Source organism: Podarcis erhardii (assembly GCF_964252035.2).
Source record: "Podarcis erhardii genome assembly, chromosome: Z".
Lineage (NCBI taxonomy): Eukaryota > Metazoa > Chordata > Lepidosauria > Squamata > Lacertidae > Podarcis > Podarcis erhardii.
The window spans coordinates 41,195,881-41,210,199 of NC_138504.1; the positions used below are offsets into that span (position 1 = coordinate 41,195,881).

The 14,319-nt window shown below is 41.3% G+C and overlaps 1 protein-coding gene across 3 annotated transcripts in view; it reads left to right on the forward strand.

Annotated features, from left to right (window-relative positions):
- Window positions 1-14,319, forward strand: part of C5 (complement C5) — a 77,881-nt gene that overhangs the window by 34,176 nt on the left and 29,386 nt on the right. For all 3 annotated transcript variants that reach the window (XM_081847427.1, XM_081847426.1, XM_081847428.1), the window contains exons 14-26: window positions 228-377; window positions 1,125-1,254; window positions 1,408-1,473; window positions 2,676-2,879; window positions 4,867-4,951; window positions 5,523-5,599; window positions 6,466-6,605; window positions 6,959-7,186; window positions 8,192-8,252; window positions 9,659-9,748; window positions 11,645-11,857; window positions 12,112-12,187; window positions 13,412-13,571. In XM_081847427.1, the coding sequence (XP_081703553.1) occupies window positions 228-377; window positions 1,125-1,254; window positions 1,408-1,473; window positions 2,676-2,879; window positions 4,867-4,951; window positions 5,523-5,599; window positions 6,466-6,605; window positions 6,959-7,186; window positions 8,192-8,252; window positions 9,659-9,748; window positions 11,645-11,857; window positions 12,112-12,187; window positions 13,412-13,571 (1,680 nt within the window). The remainder of the gene's footprint in view (window positions 1-227; window positions 378-1,124; window positions 1,255-1,407; window positions 1,474-2,675; window positions 2,880-4,866; window positions 4,952-5,522; window positions 5,600-6,465; window positions 6,606-6,958; window positions 7,187-8,191; window positions 8,253-9,658; window positions 9,749-11,644; window positions 11,858-12,111; window positions 12,188-13,411; window positions 13,572-14,319) is intronic.

Consider the following 14,319-nt stretch of genomic DNA (forward strand, 5'->3'; position numbering starts at 1 on the left):
GTAGGACTCAAGGTTTGCTACTGGGGGGGGGGGGCTGAATTTCAAATCTCAGAGGAGTGTGAATTTCTCCATTTGTGTGTGTGTGTGTGTGTGTGTGTGTGTGTGTATGTGTGTGTTTTAAAAAAATATGCACACACTTTAGAGAAAACTGGGACCCAGTCAGGTACCATTGAAATAAATGGATTTCCTTTAGTGAATCCTGTTTTCCCCTCTCTTCTCCTATGCAGGTTAAATTATCAACAAGTGAAAGGACATACAGCCCAGGAGATTCAGTTTTGCTTTCTTTGAAAACCCAGTTTGACTCTTTGGTTGCTTTGTCATCTATGGATGTAGCAATCTACGGCGTCACAAGATCGAAGACAAGGCCCATGGAAAGAGTTGCGTACTTATGCTCCAAACAAAACAAAACAAAAACCTGTTTGCATTGTGTTACACCAGGGTCAGGGAACCTTTTTCAGCCCAAGGGCCTCAATCCCTCTGGGGCCACCCTCTGGGGGCACACATGCCCATGGTGGGCAGAACTGTGAATATAAATGTTAACTTCATGCAGAAGTCTAGTTACTACACACATTCACATACCTCTCTCTAGCTAGACAAACAAGGAGCATTCCCAGAGCTCAAGGAAACATTCTGGCCAGGCAAAAACACTCAAGGAGGGTGCAAAGCAGGGCCAGTGAGTAATCTGACCTTGGGAGCAGGTCACATTCGGCTCCAGGGCCTCAGTTTCCCTACATCCATGTTTCATATTTATAGCATGCGTATTTTGACAACAAATATATAATATTTGAACAAGTTCATTTAAATATACAGAATGTAATATTGTTTGACTCCAACTCTCATTATCTCTGACCATTGGCCATGCTGGCTGGGGCAGTTGCAAGTTGAAGTCCAGTGGTAATAGATGATGTGAGTTGTAGTCCAGTGGCATGTGGAAGGTTGCAGGTTCCTCATCCTTGTTTTAAATTATATGGTGTTTCCTAGGCCCTCCCACACCCATTATCCCTAGCCAGCATGACCAATGGTCAGGGAAGGTGGGAGTGGCTTTTGGAGGCTCACAGGTTTCTTACCCCTGATAATATAAGCTGAAAATAGTCCTCCCCTCCTGTCCTTTTTCTCCCCCCTAGGCACTTTTGCAGTTAGAAACCAGTGACCTTGGTTGTGGTGCTGGTGGCGGACAAAGCAACGTGGACGTGTTTCGAAGGGCTGGACTCACCTTCCTGACCAATGCGAATGCTGATGATTCAAAAGAAACAGGTGCCCCCCATCCCTTTTAACCACAAAGTGACACCTTTTCACAAGTCCTCCCTAAATATCTGGGGTGTCAAGGCTTTTTCATTTTGCCGCCAGCTTTATTAAATCACGCTTCTCTCCATTGCTACTGGTTTTATCTTCAATTTGTTTCCGCAGATGAAGCTTGTCAATCTGTTGTAAGATCCTCACGGTCCACCATCGAAGAGGAAATCGACAAAATGGGTATAGCATATGCCAGATGTTTTACTCAATAGCTTTTTTGTGTTGAAGAGGGGAACCAAGCGATTTGTGGGAAATATATTTGGTTTTCTTAATCATATCTATGATTTCATAGATCTAAGGGCTAGGGCATTGCATTATCGGTAACTTAAGATGGGGAGTGGCTGCCACAGATGGGAGCCAAGCTTAACATTTTGCCCAGAGGACAGGGACAGATAGATATGTCTATTTCATCTTCTCTTGGTTTCTCATTTTTCCACTCTTATATTCAGTTCCCTACATTTCTGCATCAATCTGCAATTTAAAAAAATGCTCATGGAAATATTAGTGAACATTTCCCCATTATACAAAATTTTGTATAAAGCTTTAACTAATATACACACTTTTGAAATCCATTTTCCCTGATAATGACTTTTAATGTTGTTTCCACTTATATATGTGCTTATTGCACACAATTTCTCTATTATATGCATTTTTATATACATTATTTGGTTGGAGAACTGCATCACAAACTTTGATGAAGTGTGAATTGCAAAGGAAAGCTGCTTTTCAGCTCATAATTGGTTTGAGAAGCATAAATTAGGAAGTTTCTCATAAAAATGCAAACAAAATTAAATTTCTCCCTGTTGAGGAACTGTTGTATTTATTTTTATAGTCATGTTTTTCACAATGACTTGTAAACTGTCTTGTAAATTAGGGAGGGAAGGATCCATCAGTTTTGGTTTTTCAATCTTAAATTCAGTTCTCCACATTCTATAGGGGATTTGGGAATATTAAAAAATCCTCTTTTAAATCCATCATTCTTGGAAGCAATATCCCCTAATATAATGCATTTCTGTATGTTATTTTTCACTTATATTTTCATTTTTATGCACACTTCCATCTAATATATGCATTCTTGTAAGCATTTTTTCATTGGAGTATTGCATTGCAAAACTCAGATGATTTCAAAGGCCAGCTTGTGTTTCATTGCACATCTTGTTTCAGAAAGTCTGAATTTCTTTAAATGCATACAGATTCCCTCCATCCCTAACTGCAATGTAGGAAGGCAGTATGCAAATTCAAAAAGAAATGAAAATGGGGAAAGGGGACTCCCATAATAAATTTTATCCACATCCCTAAGAGGGAGACGCCCCAAACCTGAAACTGGTACTGATTTTACTATGCCATGAGAAAGAGACTAGCATTATGTATTGTCATTTCAGTAACCTACTTTAAAAGACAAGACCTTCGGAACTGCTGTAGAACTGGAGCAGAACTGTATCCCATCATGCAAACTTGTGCCGAGAGAGCCAACCGCATTAAGTCTGGTGGTCGCCTTTGCATAGCAGCTTTTAAGCGCTGCTGCGAAACTGCAGAAAACCTGCGGCGGAATGAAACTCACAAGGTTTTAATACTGGCGAGAAAAGGTAACATTACCCCATGACACCATTTGGAGGCATGCTACTGTTTCACAGGGGATTTTAAACAAAGGAGATGAATGGAACGAACAGATGTTTTGGTCAGCCAATCAAATTGGGGTCTGATGCTCAAGCAGTCCTCCTGATCTGCTTGCAGAAAGCTTGTGTGGATGTTAGATGTTGCATGCCACCCTAAGCAGTGGATGTGCGGTTGTACGCTTATCCAGGGCTCGGTTCCTCTGGTAAGAAGGTCAACAGAGACTGTGGAGTTAGGATATACAGTTTGATTTACACACACACACACACACACACACACACACACACACACACACACACACACCTTGGGCATAGGATGGAGGGGCTCACTGTATCAACACTCCGAAATATATTGCTTTTCCATTCGTCACAGCTCTAGATCCCGCACAGAGCAAGCCATGTCTCTATCCCCTGTTCCTGCAGCATCAATCTCTTTCAGCTCACTCACATGCAACTCCTTAGCCTGGTCCCACTTATTACACCTTTGATTCTTTCTCACTTAGAGGCAGCTAATTGCAGCCCAGCTCATTCCTTTAAAGTGGAGTACTAAAGTGACCATCTAGTCTTCATCCACAGATGAACATTCTTGACTGGTTCCCCAACCTTCCCCAAACTCATAACAGATTATATCCTGTCTTTACTGATTTGTTCATGGGAAGATTGTATGGCAATGAGCATTCATACTGCCTTCATCCTGATTTGCTTTTGGGGTGTTTACACATCTTCCTGTGAGACATTCATTCATCTCACACTTTTTAATGCACTTCCCCAATTGCAATTCCTCATTATTAAGCAAATTTGTTGAGTACTTTAACTACATAAACACAGGGTTCTAGCCGATTCTAGTCCGCCAAGTAGTACTACTGAATTTAACAAGCATGATGAACTTAGGTCCATTCATTTCAATGTGTCCACTTAGGGTAAACCTTAGTTGGATACAACCCCTAAAGTTTTGATCAAATCCTTATTGCAAAATGTTGACACTGTGGAGATGCTTATGGAACTACAAAATTTCCTCAAGATTTCCCATTAGATTCTCCTAAACGTGCAAGTTTCCTACTATAGTTATAAATGTTTAGTACGTAAATAGTATTTGCTGTAATGGCAATCAACCAGTCAATCGTTTTATTTCTATTCTGCCTTTCCAAAGTTAAAACTCAATGCTCAAGGTGGCTCACAAAATATAAAAAAATACATAACGAACATAACAGAAGTAGTCATACATAACAAAACATCAAAAAGAACACAATCAAATTGAACAATTTCCACATTTAACATCAACAACATTAGCAACCCCCCCCCCAAAAAAACCCAACACCCACTGACTAAACCTTCCCTCAACTCAAGAGTCTTCTCAGCAGCCTCAGCTTTTGTAGCTGGAGTTAGCCAGGGCTCTGTTCTCCTAGGATAGGTAGAAAAGGCCTGAAAGGTCTTCCACAACCTATAGCCAAGGTGCACCTATTAAAAACTAGCCTCCACTGCCAAAAAGGGGTGGGGCGGGAGAGAAAATGCAATACAGTGGTTCCTCAGGTTACATACGCTTCAGGTTACGTACGCTTCAGGTTACAGACTCCGTTAACCCAGAAATAGTACCTCAGGTTAAGAACTTTGCTTCAGGATGAGAACAGAAATCGTGCTCTAGCGGCGCGGCAGCAGCAGGAGGCCCCATTAGCTAAAGTGGTGCTTCAGGTTAAGAACAGTTTCAGGCTAAGAATGGACCTCCAGAACGAATTAAGTTTTTAACCCGAGGTACCACTGTACACACTATATGGAAACTGATCCACACAAATGAGCATGTCACTCTTGACCATTGGCCATGGTGACCAGGGCTGATGTGAGCGGGAGTCCAACAGCATCTCTAAGGACTACAGGTTCCACATCCCTGTGCTGGTCCTAGCAGTTCCTGACTACTGGCTGACTTTTCTAATTTTCTGAAATTCCTTTAAAAAATATTTTCCAGCCCTTGATGCCATGTTGAATTTGGATCCAGAGATCCGAACATATTTTCCTGAAAGCTGGCTATGGGAGGTTCACCCAGTTCACAGGTACAGTACTCTGGGAGAGACTCAGTCATTTTGACTTCAGCTGTGGCCTAGAATGAAACTTCTCTCTTGAATGAGCTGAAGTATCCATTGAGAACATTTTCACAGCTAAACCCAGGAGAACTGCTGCCAGCCAGTATAGACAGGACTGAACTAGATGGATCAGTGGTCTGATAGTTGTCTGGTAGCTTCCTTATAGTGGATTGAGCACTGTCTCAGTGCATACAACTTACATGAAGAAGGTCCCAGGTTCAATTTTTATTATTTATTGAATTTATATACCGCCCTATACCTGGAGGTCTCACAATCCCCAGCTATTCAAGTAAGGATGGACAGATTTGTGATCTTAGTTCTTCATTTTTCAGTTTTCCAGATTTCTGCCACAATCTGTGATTTTATTTTTTAAAAAACCTGTTGAAAATTCACCAGCATTTTAGTGCAAATTTCTAATATACACATTTTTTTCTATAAGATAATGCATTTTTGTAGTATATTTTTAAAAAAATTTGACTGATGCTTGTTAGCTACATTTTTTTTTGATGTGTTTGCCTTCCCCCCCTCCTAATAAATGCAGTTCAAAGGCTCTTCCTGTGACATTGCCAGATTCTATCACCACCTGGGAAATACAAGGAGTTAGCATTTCAGACAAAGGTATGTATAAAATGTCTCATATTGTTGTAGCCCTTCTTAGTGAGCGAGTGAAATTTTATATGAAAAATGAGATAATTGGGGACCTCTGAGATTCCAGCTTTGCTTGACCAACTTGTCCAATACACAGAGGAGAATTGGGATGTCTCCCAGGAGAGGTGTGTGTGTGTGTGTGTGTGTGTGTGTGTGTGTGTGAGAGAGAGAGAGAGAGAGAGAGGGAGAGAGAGAGAGATAGAGAGAGAGAGAAAATGGCGGGAGATTCAGGATGAAAAAAAGAAGTCCTTCTTTGTATTGTGCATAGTTAAAGCATGGAATATTTTGGCACAAGATGGCTGCCAACCTGAACAACATTAAACCCATCTTCCCCTGTAAGGGCATTAAGATCAGAAAATGGGTTTTATATACTGCTTACATGCCAATATGGCCTTCTAAGTTGTTTGTAACATCAATGATAAAATCCATACATAATAATAATAATAATAATAATAATAATAATAATAATAATAATAAAAGCAATTCCATCAAAGCATTAAAAACGTCCATGATGTTAACCATCATCATAAGGAATGGATAAACTTCCACGTGTTTGACTCATAATTCCATTCTGTTCCATTTCCTACATCAATCTGCAGATTTAAAACAAAAAGCCCTTCCTTCCCAAAAAGCATTTTAATGGTATTTAATAAACATGTTAAGCTATTAATTCTGTTAGTACTAACCATATTGCTCACCCATATGTATAATGTGCATCAGTAGTTTTAAAAAAGCATTAGTAAATGCTATTAAATACTGACTGGTTAATTAATTACTAAATACTAAATACTACTTACAAATGGTGTTGTTTGTTTGCCTGTTTGATTTTCACACAGGTATCTGTGTTGCTGATGCACTTCAGGTGCAGGTAATGAAAAACGTCTTCATAGATGTGCATGTTCCCTACTCTGTTGTCCGTGGAGAACAGATAGAATTGAGAGGATCTGTTTACAATTACAAAGGTTCCAGAACCAGGGTAAGGCTCTGACAGAAAATGTTGCTAAGAGTTAGGGATGGGGGAAAATGTTGGATTCAGTATATATATATCTCAGATTCGCACTTTCCAAAACAATATCAGAACCCAAGCATAGCCATCCTTTGAAATTCACACTTATCTCAGTTTTATGATATGGTTCTCCAACCAATGTTTTGTTAAAAACTGCACATAAAAATTTAAAGTGTGCATTAAAATAAATATATTAATGAAAATAACATGTAAAAATGCATTTTTTTACGAAAGAAAATACCTCTTTGCACATGCTTATAAGCTACATGTTACTGAGTCAGCTGATGGAAACCTCTTCTAACCCTTTTTGACACATGCTTTAGTACTGCACTAAGGTATCTGTGGGTGAAGGCATTTGCCTTTTCGGAGGCACGAGCACTGGACAGCACGGTATCCAAGAAACCATTTGCAGGCGTCGGGATCTCCAGGGATCATCAGTTGCCTTGGCAACATTCAAGATTCTCCCTCTGGAGACAGGCCTCCACACCATCAACTTTACACTGAAGGGTGATTCTGTCAATGAAGTCCTCGTGAGAACATTAAGAGTTGTGGTAAGATCAAGCTATTTTTTCTTGAAAAGCCTTCCCACCCCTGCAAATCAGAAATGAATGATTGTTTATAAAGCACACGTGATTTTAATCCCTCTCACAACATATTAAAGGGACGAGGGATGAGGAGGGGAGAAAGCAAACCCAGGACGACAAGTTCTTAGTTGCAAAATTCAACAGAATGCGAGTCACATAGCTGGGTCTAAGGACAGTGGAAAGGCTGCTGCTTCCTCTCCTTCTGGTAACCTTAGTGGGAGGGCATTGGTAGGTGGAGGAAAAAACTGAGCTGTACCTATACCTGTGGGACGTGGGTGGTGTTGTGGGTTAAACCACAGAGCCTAGGACTTGCCGATCAGAAGGTCGGTGGTTCGAATCCCCGCGACGGGGTGAGCTCCCGTTTCTCGGTCCCTGCTCCTGCCGACCTAGCAGTTCGAATGCACATCAAAGTGCAAGTAGATAAATAGGTACCGCTCCAGCGGGAAGGTGAACGGTGTTTCTGTGCGCTGCTCTGGTTCTCCAGAAGTGGCTTAGTCCTGCTGGCCACATGACCCGGAAGCTGTACGCCGGCTCCCTTGGCCAATAAAGTGAGATGAGCACCACAACCCCAGAGTCAGCCATGACTGGACCTAATGGTCAGGGGTCCCCTTACCCTTTACCTTTACCTATACCTGTACCTGTACCTGGAATGATGGAGGGTGCCTGATTGCCATATCCTTTCCTCCTGGTGGCTTCTCAGTCCCCTTTTGCAGGGAACATTTGTAAATTCTGTTGTTAGTTGTAATTTAATATTTTACTGTGTTGATTCAGTTTTAAATGAACTGTAGCCACCACTAGCAGGGACTTCAGTCCCCAAATAAAGTTGTTGGTGTGTTCGTGTGTATTGCATGTACAACTGTGATATCTTTTTAAAAACTAGTTTTTGCTAGAGATTCTTGGGGTGGGGGAATGAATAAGCAAATGTTGCTTGACAGGCCTGCATAATGTTATCTCCCTATTCTTTGGTTTTAGCCTGAAGGGATAAGAAAGGAAATTCACGAAGGTCACACGCTGGACCCACAGGGTGTTTATGGTATGGCAAATTACCCTTTTCCCCCTCCCTTCCATTCAGTTTTCCTGATCCATTCTTTCTCTTTCAGATAAGCATTATCATGCTCATGTGAGTTGCTGTTAGAACAGTCATTTGGGCATGAGTTCTGTACACACATACCTGGGAATAAGTACCTTTGATCTCAGAAGAGTCTCCTAAGGAGTAGACATGTAAAGGATTGCACTGTATGGATTACACTATTTATTTTGGAAGATTCATTCGGCATTTGGGCACCTCTTCAGATATAACAAAATTTTACATGAATGTTCCTTAGATTAAGTAGTGGGTTTTTGTCTATATTCACATACAATTGGATGCCATTTTAAATCAAGGCAGCAGGATGAAACTTTTAAAAAAGCATTGATTTCAAAACTGCAGTGATTTATTTTTTATTTGGTTTCTTAGACTTCATGAGCAATGCCAGGCAGGACGCTGCTGGTATTTTACAAAGGGAACTAGCATGTGGGTAATTATTTTTAAGTCATTGCATAGCGTGCCTCCTGCCTCCCAAACTCTGCTGTGATCCTTTCCTTATAAGCCAGTCCCAATCCTAACTATGTCTGTGCAGAAGTGAGACCCATTGAATTAAATGGAGCTCATTCCCATGCTTGGCAGGGGGTTGGACTCTATGGCCCTTGTGGTCTCTTCCAACTCTATGATTCTATGATTCTAAGTTAGCATCATTATTGCATTGACATCAGATATGAGCACAGTCGGAAGTAAGGGTGGGTGAATTTGCCAGTTTCGTAATCTAAAGTTCACTTCTTCGCATTTCCATGTCATTTTGCAATTTTACAGAAGTCCTTATGAAAATCCATCAGAATTTTAGTGTGTGTTTCTCCTAATATACACGTTTTGTATGCAGTCTTACCCTAACACATACATTTTTGTGGAGCAATTTGTTTTCATGACTAGGTGCACTTTACTTAGTACAGTATATGCATTTTCCGTACACATTGCTTGGTTGGCAAACTGCATTGAAAAGTTCATATGAATGTGAATTTAGGCATGTCCAACTTTTAAGAGACTGAGATCTACTCCCATTATAAAAAAAACTGGCAGTGATCTACAAAAGTTGTTGAGCTAGTAGATCACAATATATGTACCTGTTGGACATCCCTGATGTAATTGTTTCAGGAAGTCTGATTTATGTAGATTTAGCTTTAAATGTGAATCAAACAAAATTACTCCCCCAACCCTAGTCTGCAGGCACACCACGTTGTTGAAGATCTAGGTCTGATCATTGCAAATGTCTACCTTTGAAAGGCAGGCTGGAAATGTGAAATAAATAAGGCTAATATAGTATACACAATTTTTTTTAGCACTAGTAATGGCATATGTAACACAATAAATTTCCATGGTTTCTCCACATATATTTTCAACAACAGGGACAGTGGAAAGAGAGCAAGTATTTCGTTACAGGATACCATCAAACATGGTCCCTAAGACAAAAGTTGAGAGGACTCTGAATATAAAAGGTAAAATGGAGTGGGTGGAACACAGTTATTTTAATCACGTTTTCTTGCTGCTTTTAAGCCTCTAAATATTACAAGCGTTTTTAGCCTTGAATCAGGTTTCATGTCATTTATTTGTAATGGAGGATAAGCTTATTGGTGGCTGCTGATAATGGTGGCATTCTACTTGTATTCAGATCAGTGGCAGGATGCCTCTGACAATTCCAGTTGCTGGGGGTATATGATTGAGAGATGTCTCTTGCCCTCATGCCCTGGTTGTGGGCTTTCCATAAGCATCTGGCTGGCCACTAGTCCATCAGAATAGTCATACCTCGAGTTGAATGTGCTTCAGGTTGAGCGCTTTCGGGTTGTGCTCCATGGCAACCCGGAAGTAATGGAGCGTGCTACTTCTGGGTTTCGCCACTTGTGCATGTGCAGATGCTCAAAATGACGTCACGCGCATGCGTGGAAGCAGCAAAACACGACCCACGCACGCGCCGTCGCATCTTACATTCCATTCAGGATGTGAACAGGGTTCTGGAATGGATCCTGTTCTCATCCTGAGGTACCACTGTATTGGATTGGTGGCATGATCTGGCAAGCCTGGTCTTATGTTCCTATCTTTTCTGAAGACCTCTGTTTACAAATCCTGCTTCTCTATTGGTGATGATTGAAGCCGCTTATAAGTTGTAACTGTGGTGACTGGTGCCCAATTAGATGGGTAGGGAATAAGGCAAGGGCCCCAACAGTAGGTGGTGCCAGAGCCAATGACAAGCAGAGCCAACTAATTCTAGTTTCCTCCCCTTCCTCCTCCCTGCTGAGTTTTACAAGGGCAACCCTGAGAGTAAGAAGTAAAATGCACAAGGAACACTAGACAAATCATAATCTGCTTAACAGCAATACTTGTTGAAATATTTATTTACATTTATTAATTAAAGGGTTTTAAAATCTTTTACCTGTCACAATGCAGCAGATGACAGAGTTAATACTATAATATTTCAAAAAGAGCAGTAATAAAGCACATCTAAGCGGGGGCATGAATTAAAAGTGGATTGAAACAAAAGCTGCTTTTAAAAGGTCGACAGTCTTGAGGAAGAAGAGCACAAGTGAGGAAAGCATAAACAACAACAGAACCTGCTCCCTCCCTGCCCATTCAACTTTGTTTGTTTGTTTTAGTTTGGTGCCTTGGCAGAAAAAGCAGTGAATAAATACAATGAACAAACAAACAAACAAACAAACAAACAAACAAACAAACACATGATAGGGTCATATACATTTCCTGGGGAAAGAAAGTCCACAGATACTGGGCCACCACTATGAAGGCTCTGGATCTTGTATCTAACCTAGGGGACAGGGAACCCTTTTCATCCTGAGGGCCACATTTCCATGTGGGCAACCTCCTGAGGGCCTCTGGCTAGTGGTGAGTAGGCCCAGAGACAAAAGTGAGTAGAGCAACAAATGTAAATTTTAACTTTGTACAGCAGGTTAGTCTCCACACACACTCACACATGCATCTCTTTCCTCTACCCTAGTAAGCGAGAGTTTAAGGACATATTCCAGCCAGGCAAAAACATTATGGGTTCAAACCAGGGCCAGTGAGGCATGTGGCTTGGGAAGAGGAGTGTATGGTCTGGCGAGAGTTCCAAGGGCAAGATCTGGAGGGCCACATTTGGCTTCTGGGCCTGAGGTGTCCCACCCTTGGTGTAATCTAACTTGTTACTCAGAGAATAGGAACAAAGTGAGTGTTAACTGCCTTGTGAGAAGTAGCTAACAGTAGAGCTCTCCTAGGAGGGTGTTCCAGTAACTGGGCCTCACCTCCATAGAGGCCCCATATTTTATACCAACTCAGCAGCATGGACAACCTCCATCCGCCCGCCAACAAAAATGACAGGATTTCATGGTACCATTTTTCTTTTGCAGGAATTCTTCTAGGTGAAGTGATTAATGTAGCTGTCAGCCCAGAAGGGCTAAAACTTCTTGTCAACCTCCCAAAGGGGAGTGCAGAAACTGAGCTTATGAATGTTGTGCCGGTCTTTTATGCATATGACTACCTGGAAAGGACAGACAGCTGGGACATACTTGGCCCAGAAACTATCACTCCAAAAGTTAACCTGAGGAGGAAGATGAAAGAAGGTAAATTAGTATTCCCTTGTGGTCTTTCAAGGTAAGGTAGACCTGAAGTCCTTGCATGATCACCAAAACAATGTGCCTTGTGATGATAATTTAGCCAGAGGCTTATGATTGGCATAATTGCAGGGAACTCTGGCATTATCGAGATGTTGTTTGCTCTTTCTGGAGATAATAGTCAATGAGAATGATCTCCTAATGTTTGAAGTAGTGGCATGAGTGGATTAAATGTTGAATACGCTGCTTTATGTACCTTATAGGACTTGTCAGCATCCTGTCATTCCAGAAAAAGGATTTCTCATACAGTATGTGGGAGAAAGGAGAGCCTAGTGCCTGGTGAGTTCTCCATATATGTTAACAAATATAGTTCTTATTATAAAGGTAAAGGTAAAGGTACCCCTGCACATACGGGCCAGTCGTGACCGACTCTAGGGTGGCGCGCTCATCTCGCTCAAGAGGCCGGGAGCCGGCGCCGTCCGAAGACACTTCCGGGTCACGTGGCCAGCATGACGAAGTTGCAACTGGTGAGCCAGCACCAGTGCCGCACACGGAAATGCCGTTTACCTTCCCGCTATAAAGCGGTACCTATTTATCTACTTGCACTTAGGGGTGCTTTCAAAGCGCTAGGTGGGCAGGAGCTGGGACCAAACGATGGGAGCTCACCCCGCCGCGGGGATTCGAACCGCCGACCTTACGATCAGCAAGTCCTAGGCACTGAGGTTTTACCCACAGCACCACCCGCGTTCCAGTTCTTATTATATAGTAACACAATTTAACACAATGGGTTCTAAGGTTGAGGAGCAGGTTTCTGTTTGTGTTTGGACACCGTAGGATCCCATTTTGAATCAAGATGGCTGACTCAACTTTTCAAATCTGCACCGAGTTAGACATCTCTCAGGATATTGTAAAACATTTTCCAAGAGGGTTCCTGAGATCAATGAGCCGCTTGCAGGGCAGTGGCTGAAGAAGGAGCAAAAAGGGTTTTTCTCCTGTGTGTGTTTCTTGTGGCTGATTAGCTGCTCTCCCTGTGCAAAGGTCAGAGGGGGCAGGGTTTCTGTTGAGGTAGGTGATTAGCTGTGGGAGGAGCTTATCAGAGCTTGTAAGTTCACGCCAAAAGTTGTGGCAAAATCATGCACTTCCTACCTCTAGAGCCCCTGGTATAAGCAAAAGAGTGATTCACAGCAGCTGTGGTTATAAGTCCATGGGCTGGAAAGGTCACACATTTACAGTGCAATGCTAGACAAGTCTACCAAGAAGTAAGATCTGCTGGGTTCTCTGAACTTGCTCCCTGGTAATCGCATATCGGATTGCTGCCTTAGTGAATGAGTGAAACGTTTAAAGCCATAGAGCAGCGCAGTATAAATACAGCAGTCATCAAGTTTGATGCTCTGTCAGAAAATTAACCTTAAATACTTGTCATGGAATACTTTGTTTGTTTGTTCAGAATTGCAGAACCCAAATTTGTGTGTGCAGGCTGTGGGTAGGAGTTAATTTCAAAATTAGCAGCCAGCTCAGATTTTCCTCAGGAAATATATTTGTTTTATTTTGTTGATGGGGCAGGCTGACAGCTTTTGCCTTAAGAATTTTGGGACAAGTGAGCCAATATGTGGCTGTTGATAAGAATTCTGTGTGCAATTCTTTGACGTGGATGATTGACAACTGTCAAATGGCAGATGGATCTTTCAGGGAGATTTCAAGCTACCAACCTGTAAAACTACAGGTAAGCAAACTGTTTTTTGTTTTTTTTAAGGAATTCGTTTTCTAACTAACAACTGACAGAAAGTTATGATTTAGATGAGGCCTTTCTTGTTAGCACAACTCATCCACTGTAGGGCTGACCCCACCATTAGACAGAGAGAGGGAATAGAGGTAAACAAACTTGTCAATTTGTTTCTTCAGTTTCTCATTTTTCTAACTGTAAACTTGGTTCTTCATATTTTTGCAGTGATTTACTATTTATTTATTGTTTTACAAAAGACTCTTGAAAATTTCTCAGCATTTTGGTGCAAATCTCACTCCAAGCAGATTTTTGTATACAGTTTTTGCTAATGCAATGAATTTTTGTATCTTTGCATTTTTGTTTATTATTTTCACCAACATATGCATTTTTATGAACACTTTCTCATAATATATACATTTTTGTACATATTGGTTAGAGAACTGCATTACAAATTCAGATAAGTCTGAATTTTGGATGATGGCTGTGTTTCAGTTCTCATATTGTCTCAGAAAGTGCAAATTGGATGGATTCATCTTTAATTGTGAATTGAATTTCCATCTCATCCCTACCTATAGGGCAGCAATATATGGGGGAGCAGCAATTAAGTTTTGTACTACTTTTTTGACCCAAAACACTGTCACCTGCCATGGGGATTTCTTTCAACAAAACAATTGCAATTTTAAGTTTTAATTATTTGCAGTTCTGAAAATGGCTTTGTTTAAATTTACGCTCAGATTTGTCTTGTGTG